A 15050-nucleotide genomic window follows, 5' to 3' on the forward strand; every position below is an offset into this window, starting at 1 on the left:
TATTCCTTTCATTTAAATAATATTCATTTCACAAATAAAATATCAAAGTACTCATATATATATTGATAAGGATGCTTTCCAACCTAAGATTTCATAAAGTTTAATTTCGCTATAGAAAAGCTTTAAACCAAGCAATCGGGGTTCAAGGAAGGTTAACCTGCCTAGGTCTAGCGAAGCCTGAGGTGCAGGTGAAGTGAGTGAGGAAATCATTCCCGTTTGTTGGTCAAAACTGATTGAGTAATCCTATTAGAGAATTGACAAAGCTCTTGGATTTCCAATCTGTGGTTTGGGAACCAACACATATAACAATGGAAGGCTTGATGCCTGAATTACTCTTCTTCTACGATGTATGCCATGTGTTACATATCTGATTCTTTGCAACATAGAGAGTAACATTGACATGGGCCCAGCACCCAGAACTTCTGAAAATATGAGCTTTATAATAATATAACTACCTTTATTATTTACGGTAGATCCACTTTTTGAATTGGAAGGGAGAGCTTTATGTAAACTAAAAACCAACCTAACATTGGACAATATGAACTCACAATTACATTCTTTACGCTGATATTTATGGCGATTCATGTTCATGCCATTTAAAATGTAAATGTATGTCTTTTCTGATTTTAGATTTGCTTAAGTCTAAGAGCTAGATTATTCTTTCCATACTAGGCAAAGGATTTATGCTTTTTAAGGAAAAGAAAATTCTATGATTAATGCTTAAAAACAAAGACTGGATTGGTTAAGCATACATGGAGTTGAATAGGCTAAATTATTAACACGGATGCCATGGTTAAATGTGCAAGAATTGACACAAAGTCATAAGCTTCAACTTCAATCATACATGCAATACAAAGCATGTAGATTTGTCAAATATATTATATAATCCTTAGCATGTATAACAAGATACATCAATGAACATTTATAGGCATTATATGCATAATAAATGTCATGGAGTGGATAATAAATTTGAAATATCAGTAAGACTAAATGTTCAATGAATAGCAATTTTAGCAATATTTAGACATGTGAATTACCTTTGTTTGGCATAACTAAGTGCAAAAAACACACACACATCCTATCTGCAAACAATTGCATGAAAATAAGTGAATTAGACTAACTACACTATTACCTATTATGACTGCATGCATGATTTGCAAGCTTTAGTATAATTTTTGTTTATCTACCAATTATAACTTTACAGCATGCAATTGTCAATTGAATTGATCATTGAAATTTGGCAATTATCACTTTGATAGTGTGTACCCGGTAGTTCAAGAATTTGGTGCAGACTTAAGACTCACCATGGACTAGGCAGAAAATAACTCATAATTACACAAAAAGAACTGTTGCATTTAGAGAGTACAAGAGCCTAATGTGATTATCACTTTCTGATAACTTAGGCATTACATACATAACCTCCCCTACCCCCAATTTGAAACTCCAAAGCTTCATAGTAAAAAATTGCACTGTAATATGACAAAATTATAAATAATAATGTATAACAACACTACAATTTGCATACGATGATATGCCAAGAGCAACTAAATTTGATCTATAGCTTTGTGTTACCTCGCCAATTGTAACTTAGGTTCAAGCCTCAAACTAGGAGGTATTTGGTATTGAAATGTTGGTTGATTGTTTTCTCAGAACTGTCTTTGTTTTGCCACATTGCATCCAACATTGTTGCTTTTGCTACTTCCCCTTCAAACTAGGGAGATCTTTCTTACTAAGTAAGAGATGACTGTAGGTTTCAAGAATCAACAAAATTAGTGACAATATCATTGAGGTTCTAGGTGAGCTTGTTTCTCATTTTAATTTGAATGCTCTCAAATAGGTTCCAATTGTGTTCACGCCTAGGTGCACTATAAGGCTGGGACAAAACATAGATTGTTAGCCTTTGAAGATTTGATTGGCAAACACTATAATACTATAGCGTAACCTTCCTAGTGATGGTTAACAAAAAATAAATATTTAGCCTCTTCCATTCCTAAAGGCTAGAAAATTAATTAAATAGTAAGGGAATGAGGGAATAATTAAATATTATCCCAAAAATCTAAATTATTTGCATTATATTTAATTATTAATTATTTTAAGGGTTGTGGCCACTGAAGTTATATTCTTGACCTTATAACACCTAGTAAGTGCCGTGGTGAAGATTTAATTAATATAAAGCGAGTTTTATTTTATGCCTATGTTAAAAGGCCATAAATATAGGTTTATTATCCCCAATCGAATATTTCCACAAATTCCTCAAGCATAACATCAATTTTAAACAATATTTGAATGCAACAAAATTTCAAATAAATTGAACAAAATACCAGAAAAATATTTAGATAAACAATATTTGATATATTATTGCTTTCTATATTCAGCAGTTTAACAACAATATCTAATTGTAAATGCAAAAGCTACAACCAGATTGGATAATAAGAAATGAACCTGAAACACACATGTGAAATCCGTTGCAAATCCACCTCAAGAGATGAATTGGGTTTCCGTTCAATCCACCGAGAAAGCCTAAAGGTTTTCGTCTTCGGGTTTCTAAATCGGAATCTTGAAGCTTGCCAAATTTCTTCAAGAGAAATCAGAATTCAAAACATAAACCAAGAATGCAGCAAATGAGGTCACTTTCTTCTTTTAAGCCCATCCTAGTGACTCTTTACATTCCTTTCTTTGTTTCCCTTTAATCCCATTTTCCACTTAAGAGAATAAAGTTCTCTTATAATAGTAAATTGACATTTACTAATATGAACTTATGTTGAATGGTCACTTATCTTCAGGCATTAAAAATAATTGATCAGATGGACTCAGATAATCATGTGTGATAGCTTGTTGGTAAGGTCTTGGCGAAATGATTGCAGCTCAACACTAAATATCAAGAATGTTGAGCTTGCTGACTTACCATAAATAGTATGTATTTGGAAACCCCTTTGAAATAATCTTTGATTAGTCAGAAATTGGAATAGCCTAGTCGAAAACTCATTTTGATCCCTGGGAAATCCCGGTAAGCCCATAGGACCAAGGGTAAATGAGCTAATGACATATCAAAAAATATTGCCTAAAAAGGCATACATTATAGTTCTCCTTTCCCTGAGACTGCTTGCCCTCAAGCAATCGAGACTTGTTTGCTAAAATCAAATGTCTAGATCCTATATTCATCTCAAGACTGATGGTCTGCCCATCGCCTATGCTACGTTCGTATAAACAGTTCCAACCCTTGAGCTATGAAGCAACTCAACATGAACCAATGCAATAATCAATTGAGTGCTAGGTTCCCAAAACATCTCACGTGTAAGCTCAGTCATGACAAACTGACATGTGCTGCTATCATAAAAGAAAAATTTCTCTATCCAACTGAGAGCCTCATTCCAATTGTAACTACATAGCCTCTTATGTCAAGTTGGTGGGAGCTCAATAGTTTGTGAACTTCTATCAAGAAAGGAATAAAACAAAGCTCTCCACCCAAATCCCTAATACATAACCACCCAAGGGAATGCTTCTCCTAGATCCCAAGTGAAGACCTATATAATGTCCCTGATACCATCAACAACCTTAGTTACTGATTCGTGAAACAAATCCTATTCGAGCACGTGAATCGGATCTGTGGATTCATGATTTTTTCCCCCCAATTATGATTCATGGAGAATTTGTGTGTATTTATATCTATAAATAGATAGATTTATGTATTATATATACTAAAAAATGAGAGAAATATACATTATTCTAAAACCAGATCATTTCATGGTATGAATTTGTGATTCTAGTATGAATCTATGGATGAAAGCTGTTATGATTACAAGAAAATAATTGGAAAAACAAAAAAACGAAATTAAAAAAAAAAGAAAATTTTTAATTTTATTTTCGAAGAATCCGGATGAATCCAGGCATGGATCCAGATTCGGATCGGATCCAAATATGGATCCAACCTCTACGGCACGAATCCGGTAACCAAGTCAACAACCTCTTGTAATACATGCAATAATGGAAGTGATAATGCTTGCCAAACTAACACAATCACCATATTGCCATGCTTGAAATGGTAGAGTAATTCAGTAGTAGGTGTTGTGGGAGTGAACATCTCAAAAGAGAACAACTCAAAAGCCAACCCATCTTGTTCCCCACAATTGTGCAAGGATAAACATCATGTTAACTATCCAACCCCCACACACAAGTATAATACATCGAAATTATAATCTTGAAGGAACCAAGGAATTCCAGTTATAGATTAGAAACATGCCATGAAAATTATTTGTCTCATGTTGCTCAACTTTGATCTCATCTTCACCATGCTAGAATTGGTGAAGCCAATCAGTGGCACCCACGTAAAGTACAATGCTTAACTTTGTCAACACTTGGGTCCCAAAGTAAGCTGCTCTCACATCCATTGACTATGAGAAGATACAAATCACTGAAGACATTTGCAACACCACAAATATATCCAACCTATGCGAGACTCCCATAGATGTTTAGTCTCTGCAAGTAATCCGATTTGCAACAACTAACATCGTAGCCCCTCTGTACCCATGTATTTGCATGAGACCTCTGTGATATGGAAGTAACCAACCCTTTAAGATACATATTAGTTTGATGGAAAATCGTCTAGTGTCCTTGCAAGTAATCCCCCATCTTCTGAAGATGGCAACCCTCCATCTACAATGGTAATACAATCTCCGAGTCAATCCACACCTACACACATCAAGTCCTCTACATGTGGATCAAAAGAAAAATGATAAGGACTTTTCACTAGATAGTTGAGATAAAGAACACCTTTTACAATGTCTGCACTTTTCAATGGTCACACCAATTCACAATTACCTCCTTTCAAAGGGTCACAAACCTTCCCCTTCTAAAAGAGTCACTTCCTTATTTTCTTCCCTTTCCTTCCTTCCTTCTTACCTTAATCGTTCCTTAATTTTTATGCTCCCGCTTTCTTCCTCCCTCCATTTACCCCTCAAATGAAGTTGGCTTCTCTTTGTACTTTCACCAACATTATACATAAGAATCGATTAAAGATTTAATAAGTTTTTCTTAAAGATTAAAACTTATTTAAATAAACCACTTCTATAGAAGATTCACAAAGCAACAAACATTAGCAACAATCATTCCATATCTACACTACAATCATACTTCATGCTTCCAATAGTTAGGTTGGCAAAGCAACATCCTCGTAGTGATTGATGTAGCGACATTCATTCTATTATGCATTTTATTCATGTAGTAATTGATGTTCCTTGTAGATGCATCCATATTCTTTGCATTCGTACATCCATTGTAGATGATGTCGTATCTGTATTCTGTCATGCACATGTTTGGTATAGTCATTGTAATGTCCCCATTTTGGGTGTTTAGCAATGGAGTTGTTACTAACATGCTGAGTTTGTGTTAGCACGATTCAAGAGCTATTAGGATATATTCAATGAGCTCAATTGGTTTAGAGGAGTTAAATGACACATTCATATGTTATTTCTGCTTCTAGTTTAGGCTCCAAGATTGCAATGGAAGAATTGGAAGGAGATATCTCGGCTCAATTGAATGATTATGAAGGATTAGAAAAACTCTGTATTTGAATAAGAAAAGATAGAGACCCTAGCGTGATTATATGGATAGGTACTTGTACTACAGAGATAATAAAAATGGATTTGGAAGGTATGGCACCCAAACTAGAATGGGAGAGGGAGCATCTATATTTAATAAGCTACCTAGTCGAGATTGTTCATCATCTTTTATCATAGGGGTCACTCTTGTGCTCTTGTGCTATTATCTTTTGATTCCGATGCTTTTTCGTCATTTTCATATGTCAGGTGTGCTATTGGCTATATTGAAATTAAATTTACTAAGGTTGTCTATTTGAATGAAAATTGTCTAGGGAGAACTCTACTATCATAGCTGGTTGGAACCAAGATGAGAAGTTTTGAATCTGGGGCACATAAAATAAAGACCTTTTGTATCAAAATATCATTATATTAATGAAAAGGGTTTACATAGCAACAATGGAGTTTAAATTAATATATAACATGGAGTTACACTTGGAGGGAAAATGAAATAGAAGAAATAATTTTTATTTCACTCAACTTTGGAAATAAAGGTTATAAAAAGAGGGAAAGGGGCAAAGAGAATCATTCCTGACATTTGATTTTTTATAAAACTTTGTGGAGAACTTTGCCTTTCATTGATAGGAAACCTAAGAAAGAAAATCCTTGGTGTTTCTCATTGTTTTGGACAGAAACCCAAATTCATCTTAGGATGGATTCATTCAAAATCCACCATTGTGCTTCATTATCAAATTGTTGTAGGTTTCAACTATAAATCTCTCTAGAGGGTTTGATTGGCAAATTTATGAAGTATGCAGGCAAGACAAAATCCTCTTACTTGCCTTTATCTTCTAGGGCATCGACTATATTGTTTTGGGTATCTTTGTTTATGAATTCCCATAGTTGGGCAATCGAGATTGCTCTCTAATATGTAGGTTTAAAGTGCTGCTTGAATTTATTTTTTAATTGCTAGACAAAAATCGGAACACCATTTTTGGTGTGTTTCGGTAATTTGGAGTTGTGTGCTAAATGAAAAACTTTCAATGAAGTCTGTTTGCCGTTGTAATATGAATGGTCAGATTAGTGCATCACAATCTCTATATATTAATAGGGGCAGAATTGGTAGGGGTTCTTACAGTCATACACTATCATGAACATATCCATAACAATTTAGCTTCATTCTATCATGCATATATTCATCGCAGATCGATGTCATATTGTATTGCATTTACTCATAACAATTCAATGTCATGTTGAATACATGCGTTCTTAATTATGTTTGTATACATATTGCATCACAGGGCATTGACATTGTACGTCTTCCTATCATCACTTAGGTCACATTACATTTGCATTCCCATCACTGGCACTCAACATATGAAGTGATATTGTTCATGAATATTATATGAATCGGTTAACAACTGATACCGATAATAATCATTCCATGGTTATTTTGGTTACAACTCGATTAAGGGGGGCGTCTTTCCAAAGGCACTTCTTCCCCTTAAATCGCAAGTATATAATGTTGATTTTTTCATTTGATCAAAAGATCATTGGAATAGAAGCTTATTATTGTTATCTTGTAAAGATTGCTCTGTACAAGAGCATGCTTTTTTTTTGCATCCCGTTTGGTGCAAGAATATAAAGCCATAGTCAGAAACGACATGCAAAAGCATAGTGTTATTGTCATTTCAGGCACAACCTTACCAGTATGTATCGGGCATATATTAACATTGTCAGATTTCCACAATCCATTAGTAAATGCCAGTTTATTTCTGGATTCGAGTGTGTGTTTTTAGCATCAACATTTCTGATCACACTTAGTGATCCATCATCAGGAAGAGAGAGTGCAAGAAGAGCATATATTATCTGCCATATCAGAGATGACCAACATATAGTTGCATGTATTCAACTGCAAATTATATAGAACAGTCAATAGATAGTTATTGAGAATCATCTTGGTTTTACATATATTTATTTTTATATCAGAAATAACAAATACATTGTTTATACATTAATTGCTTGCACAATCATTGCATACCATCTACGTTGTATATGAAACATTAAATTACATTGCACATGCTGAACATATATTTTTGTGAAAGCTTCAATTATTCATGCTTATCTTCCATAACTTGCTTTATTAGCAAAGAAGTTAAGAATTCTATTCTCTTCCATTAGTTTCTTAGCTTCCATTACTTGCTACGCATAGAATTGCAAGAATTCTTTTTATGTTCGTTAGCACAAAAAAGGGGATATTTCAATTGATACCAGAGCACAAAATTCTGCCAGATTGTAGAGATGGAAACAACTAAGGGACTAGTATAATAAGAAGCTTTAAAATATGGGAAAAATGGAAACTCTACAAGTACATGCATCAATGCATGGTTGAGAAACACACAAAAGAAATTAGATCAATTGTTGGGATAACTAACACAATTTGTGATCAATAACAATCATAGAAAACAAGGAGAAAAAGTTGGCGATAATGTACGGTCAAATTATCATAACCAGCAAATAGGTGGTAGAGCACACTGCCTTTTGACATCCCTTATAGTGCAAGCATACAAAGCCATAGTTAGAAACAACATCCCAGAGAATACTGCTATCACCATATTCAGCAATGTTATCTGTATTTATCAGAGCATATATTGACTGCCATTTCAGAGATGACTTACATACAGTTGCATGTATTTAACCGTAGGTCAAATACAACAATCAGTACATAGTTACTGAGACTCATCTCAATTTTACATATATTTATTATTGATGAGAAACAAAATATATATTGTATATACATTGATTGTTTACACAATATTGCATAAAATCTATGCTTTATTTGAAACATTAAATTCCATTGAACATACTGCACATGTATTTGGGTTAAAGCTTCAATTATTCATACTCATCTTTCATAGCCTTCTTTAGTAGAAAAGAAGTTAAGAATTCTATTATCTTCCATCTTGCTTTGTAAAGAACTACAAGAATTCTTGTAGTGTTCCTTAGCACAGAGAAAGGGGAGATATTATAATTGGTTTTAGAGCACAAAATTCATCCAAATGTAGAATTGGAAACAACTAAGGGACTAGTATAATAAGAAGCTTTAAAATATGAGAAAAAATGGAAACTCTACAAGCATATGCATCAATGTATGGTCCAGAAACAAATCAAGGAAATTAGATCAATATTTTGGGATTACTAACACAAAATGTGATCAATAACAATCATAGAAAACAAGGAGATAAAAGTGGCAATGATGTATGGTCAAATCGTCATAACCCTAAGTTTAGACTAATGCTCCCTACTTTTCTTCCCAAGGAAGATCATTAAGAAAGAGAAGAACCCATTTTTGTCAATCTACAAGATCAATGGTGACAGGATTGGTTTAAGGGAGGTCTTCGAGAGTATATGTCCTTAGAAGACTACATAGAGCTAAGAATGAAATATACACCTAAAGGTCATCACCTTGCTCCTAAGAGACAAACTGAAGAGCACGATTACAAATTGGCATTAAGTAATTTTAAAACAATAATATTTGAGACTTAGACTGTCACATCAAAGGGGAAGTACTGAATTATAAAGACTTACAACTCATCTAGGGCAACAAGAAGAAAAGAATCAAAACATGATCTCTAAGGACTATGAATAGTCAAATGTACCTGAAAAGGAGTTAGTTTTTGACATCAAGGGGAAAGAAGTGGTTGATTCTTTAGTCAACACAAGAGAGTTAAGTACCTGGATCCATAAGGATGGTGAGGTTAACCTACATCATCTCAAGGATCATGCCCCAAAAATAACATAGTGGAGAGTGCAGCTGTAAATTACAAATCAGATTATTCAAAGTTGTTCAAAGATGTCAAACAAAATTTCCCCCATAGTTATTTATGAGAGCAGTAATGCTTCAGTACAAAAGTATCCAAAGCACTATTTGTTCCCAGCCTAATTATCTTGATGAATAAGGAATTCTAACATCAAGAGTATGAGAAGATAAGATACAAAAGTCAGTGAACAAGGATGATCAACACGAGAAAATAGATGATCATAAAAAAAAAAAAGAAGATAGGGGAGGAAATCATGTATTGAAAGAACTAGACGAGGAAGTAAATGATGAAAGTCTGGATTCAGACATTTGATTTCTGAATTAAGGACAACCTTCTATGTATCTGTAACCCTTTGTTTGAAACTAAAGTGGACAAAGTTTATGATACCCGTAGAGGTGTGTGAAGAGACTTGTTTGAAGTCAGACAAACGTAAAGATGAAAATAGATTATGATATCCTGATGTATCCTCCATTAAGAAAGCATTGAGAACTGTTTGGAATAATATGAAAATAGATTATGGTATCCTGGTGTATCTTCCATTAAGAAAGCTTTGAGAACTGTTTGGAATAATATGACAGGTCTTCATAATGCCATCACTAAAAGCTCTCCATTCAAATTATCGAAGGATGCAATTCAGAGAAAGTTTTTACCTCTGAATTAAAGACCAAGAACTGACTGTTCAAATTCGATAGTAATGAGAAGTCATACACCCATATTTTTTACGCAAGGCAAGTACTACCATCATTGTGTTCCAGTTAAGATGAACCAATGGAAGATCTATTAAGCAAATGGAGATCAACTATTCAGATCTTTACCTCCATCACAAAAACAATGATTCCTATCAACAAAGAAAGTCATTCATGATCATGCTAAGTAAGAACCATTGGAGCTTTAATCTTGGGATCTAGAAGTCTATAATAAGTGGATCACACAATAAGTTAAACCTGACGCAATGAATGTATGAATGATTTTACATCTGTGTGGGATCCAGGAATCACCTGGACAATAAGAGAAGCTTGTGGGCTATAAAGATTAACATTTATTCTATTATGCATTTCATTACAGTAGTAATCGATGTTCCTCGTAGCTGCATCCATATACTCTGCATGCATGTATCCATGACAAACGACACCATATGTGAATTGTCATGCACATATTAATAGCAGTCATACATTGTCTTGCACATATCCATAATAGTTTAGCATCATACTATCATGCATATCTTCGTAACAGATTGACGTCATATTGTTTTGCATGTGCTCATAACAATTCAATATCATGTTATAACACATGCATTCTTAATTATGTCTGCATACAAATTGTATCATAGTGCATTGCCATTGTACACTGCCTTTTGGTCTCCCTTGTTATGACATCCCAGAGCATAGTGTTATCGTCATATTAGCCAGCCTTATCTGTATTTATCAGAGCATATATTGACTGCCATTTCAGAGACGACCTGCATACAGTTGCGTGTATTTTGCTGTAGATGAAATACAGCAATCAGTATGTAGTTACTGAGACTCATCTCTGTTTTTCATTTATTCATTGTTATATCAGAAACAACAAATACATGGTTCATACATTGATTTTTGCACAATCCTTGCATACCATCTGCATTGTATATGAGACATTAAGTTACATTGAACATACTGCACTGATATTTGTGTTGAAGCTTCAATTGTTTATATTCATCTGCTACTTGCTTTATTAGCATAGAAGTTAAGAATTCTGTGTTATCTTCCATTACTTGCTAAATAAAGAGATGTGAGAAATCCTGTAATGTTCCTTGACACGGAAAAAGGGGACATTACACTCCCTCTTTTATACCCTCATGTTTTAGGGATAATTTTTTTTTCCATCCATGCCTTTTGTCCATTTTCTTAACTTTAAATATTTTTGTACTTTTATTGTTATATATTTTTAAATTAATTTAGTATTGTTTATCAGTTAATCTTTTTTTAAGGACGGGACATGACCAACAGACCTGTCAGACGTAGACATGGTTTTAGAGACTTGAAATTACTTTCTGCCTTTGACTTGCTTTTTAGTAAATTCTTCGTTGGTTTCTCACAACAGAGGAAGACTATAAGTCACCAATGCTTTGTCCATCCTCAATCGATGGGTGGACAATTGGAGACAGCCATTTGAAAGGTCTGAAGTTTGTTATGCAGTCAAATTTGAGAGTTTCAGGTAGTCTACGGGGAATGGCAATTTTTAAACTAAGTCTGTGATTGTGGTGGATGGGGGTTGGAACGGTTGATTGGTTGAAAAGGTTGATGAGGTCAATGATGCTATTGGAGTTGGGGTTTTTATCAGAACTTCGTTAATAATGCTGCTATTCGATGGGTTCTTGTTTTGCAATGTTTTTCTCCTGTTTGGCTTGCCGTGTTGGTTTACAATTGGTCACAGCTTGCCGTGCTGTTGTGTTGCTTGTCTGTGTATGCTATTTGTCTGTTTCTGGTGTCATTCTGTAATCCTTTGCTAGCTTCTTGGGCTGGGGCTCCTATACCGCTAGTATTAGTATTACCTAAAAGAACAAAATGAGCTGAGCTGATTTGATAGCAGAAATTAAGTTAGTATATTCAAGACATACACACACACTGTAAAATTTTGAATGACTGAAAGGAAATGAAGTGTATTAATTGACAGTAGGCATATGTTGTTTACACTTGAACTACTAGTGCTTGTTAACTAGGGAATATTGCATAGAAGCACAAACAGCAATAGTTTCCAGAATATTAACAATATTTTGTACATGTTACGGCGAATTTTGTTCATAAATAGAAATAAAATGATCTGGAATTACACTAAAGCCCACATGCCTTGAAAATCAGGAAGTATGGACTGCAAAAATGGTGGAATATTGAAGTTGCTAAAGCACCATTATGATAGGAAAAGAGACTGCAATTTGAAAATCCCAAATCACTGAATTGCATTCACTGATTCTCCCTCCTACTAACAAATTCTTAAAGGGTCTTGTGTGGTAAGTGGGTCCTCTTACGTTGTACATGTAGCCAACAAAAATGATGGAAAATGGTATTGTGACTATTCATTTGAGATGAGTAAAACACCCATGGGTTAGATCCCACAAAAGCTAAATGAATCTAGCAGAGAAAGTGAATGAGCAAAGCAATGGTAAAAGAGGTGGAATAGAAGTAGAGCCACAGATTGAATATATGATCGATGTAACTTCTTTATGATAGGGACTTTGGAGAAACTGGAATGAAGGCCTGGCTTATACTTATTTGAATGTTACGTGTTGGTTTAGTTTTTCTGGAATTTTTTATCTTTTTTAGGTGTATGGTTGATCTTTTCGAGTGCTATGGCTGATCCGGATTTGCTCAAATCTCTTGCAGGTATGATGATACAAATCCTGAAGCTGAGAAACAGGAATATATTGATCATATTCAAGATATTGTACATTGGATGGGGTGGAGGCCTTTCAAGGTTTACTTTGGATGCATGGTCGAATGGCAACTGTTCATTTGTTATTAGTATAAAAGTACTCATGGTTGTTTTTTTCGTCACAGATAACCTACAGTAGTGACTACTTCCAAGAGTTGTATGATCTTGCAGTGGAGTTGATAAAGCGTGGTCATGCATATGTTGATCATCAGGTATCTACCATAAACAAGGCAGGAATATTGCCATTATTAAAACAACAAAATAATCATTCCATATTCGTAGTGAAATGCATAGAGATTTTGCATAATCATTAAAATTCTTTCGACAGACACCTGATGAGATAAAAGAGTACCGAGAAAAAAAGTTAGATTCTCCATGGAGAAATCGGCCAATTACAGAGTCATTAAAGTTGTTTGCTGAAATGAGGCAAGGAATGATTGATGAAGGAAAGGCAACTCTTAGAATGAAACAGGATATGCAAAGTGACAATTATAATATGTATGATTTGATTGCGTACCGTATAAAGGTAAACTTAATTATTTTGGGATTTTTTTCGATTGGCTGTTACTTTTCAATGTATTGACTTGACTGTTTACTTGTCTCCAGTTTACACCCCATCCACACACTGGAGATAAATGGTGTATTTATCCAAGCTATGACTATACGCATTGTATTGTGGATTCTCTCGAGAATATTACACACTCAGTAAGTTTTTTTCTCAGATTTATGTTTAAAGTGTTTCCTCATAAGGTATTAAAATATCATTATTGTTAAGAATTGGTATTATCTATTCAGGAAGAAGTGTTCGATGGTCAGTCTTTTCTTTTATCTTTGAGATGTGTGCGTATACTTAGGAAAAAGCCTAGTTGTCTTTTGGACAACTGAGGTACTTATTGCTGTCTCAGTTGATTCCCAGGCATCATTGACAGACTGGAGAAAGCACAAAAAATCAATAAAAAAAGGCCATCCAACAACACCAACCATAGCCTTAAATCCAAAGTTAAGTCAGGAAAAGTGAGAAAAGAAAACAGAAGGAAAACTAATTTCAATTGTTTTTAAAGGAAGATGAGAGGGTTTGAGTCGTATATAATTATATTAATATTTAATTATTTTATGTTGTTTAGGTTTTGGTTGTTGGGTGGATGCCTTGTACAGTTGTCCATTAAGGACCATATGTTAACCACAGATTGTTGAACAAATCCAGAGATTTAGTGGGGTGGGGGAGTCGGGTTACAAAACTAGAAGTTTGAATTGACATTGTTCTAACTCTTAAGTTCCTGACTGGTTCATCTCTTTACTTTATTACAAAAACTCTTAATTTAAATTGGCATAAATGAAATATAAAGCTGTCAACAGCAACGCACAAGAAATCACCAGGTTTAAGTGTAAAAAAAATGAAGGATAAATCACAGCGATAATACAATAGATGAAAAGCATTATAAAGAGGCTCACTGCCAGACTTGCAGCCAAGATTCACTATTGTAGGGCAAGATAAAAATGACTTGCTGAAAAGACTTACTATCTCTGAGCAAGATACAAAGGAGGACTTGTAGAGGAGAATCATTGCCTCAACATATGATAGATGAAATGAATTACAAAGTATGTACATTCAACATATTGCTTCTAGCAGTCTCCTTTGAATATAGTTGCACTTGACTCACTACCACAAGCAATTATTTGACGATTTTGCACGGTTACTTTCACCACTCTCATCTACTACCTTAGATTTGCATCTCCAATGATTTGATCTACTATATGTATTATATCCAGATCATTACTAAACGTCAATTAGGTAGGCATCAGTAGAGGACAGGGTAATTTCATCAAGTCAGCCACCAAAAACATAATTTCAGTGAAACTATTCCTATCCAGGAGATCAAGAGGACGTAAGATATTATACCAAATCTTCCAATGTAGCTACAAGTATTAAACACATTGACACACATCCTTCAAGGACGGCAACATGGTAACATCAGGATGTATCATGCACTACATCACTAGTCGGCCCAAAAAGTCACATTTAGCTGGATTGACATAAAGCGGATGGTTATAAGGCCCCAATACTACTCAACACAATCTTCAAGACTTGTGCACTCCCCCAAATTATAAGCACAAGCAGAAACAAAGACCCTGTTGGGTATACATCCACAAAAAACCTTGAAAGCCAACTCTAGACACAATTTAGTATCAAAGTAAACAATTACTGCCACAGGGACCACATAGAAGTGTTCCTTGGATAGCATCATTCCCAAGAACATATTTCATGTTCACACGTGGACTCAAGTTG

At 34.5% G+C, this 15050-nt stretch overlaps 1 protein-coding gene across 2 annotated transcripts in view; it reads left to right on the forward strand.

Moving 5' to 3' along the window:
* The window catches only part of OVA9 (glutamine-tRNA ligase, putative / glutaminyl-tRNA synthetase, putative / GlnRS), a 185336-nt gene that overhangs the window by 95039 nt on the left and 75247 nt on the right, over window positions 1-15050 (forward strand). For both annotated transcript variants that reach the window (XM_089788734.1, XM_089788735.1), the window contains exons 12-15: window positions 12715-12805; window positions 12889-12975; window positions 13092-13289; window positions 13370-13468. In XM_089788734.1, coding sequence (XP_089644860.1) covers window positions 12715-12805; window positions 12889-12975; window positions 13092-13289; window positions 13370-13468 — 475 coding nt within the window. The remainder of the gene's footprint in view (window positions 1-12714; window positions 12806-12888; window positions 12976-13091; window positions 13290-13369; window positions 13469-15050) is intronic.

Source organism: Cupressus sempervirens, chromosome 6 (genome assembly GCF_028749045.1).
Source record: "Cupressus sempervirens isolate cs-2001-9-10 chromosome 6, ASM2874904v1, whole genome shotgun sequence".
NCBI classification, from domain to species: Eukaryota; Viridiplantae; Streptophyta; class Pinopsida; order Cupressales; family Cupressaceae; genus Cupressus; species Cupressus sempervirens.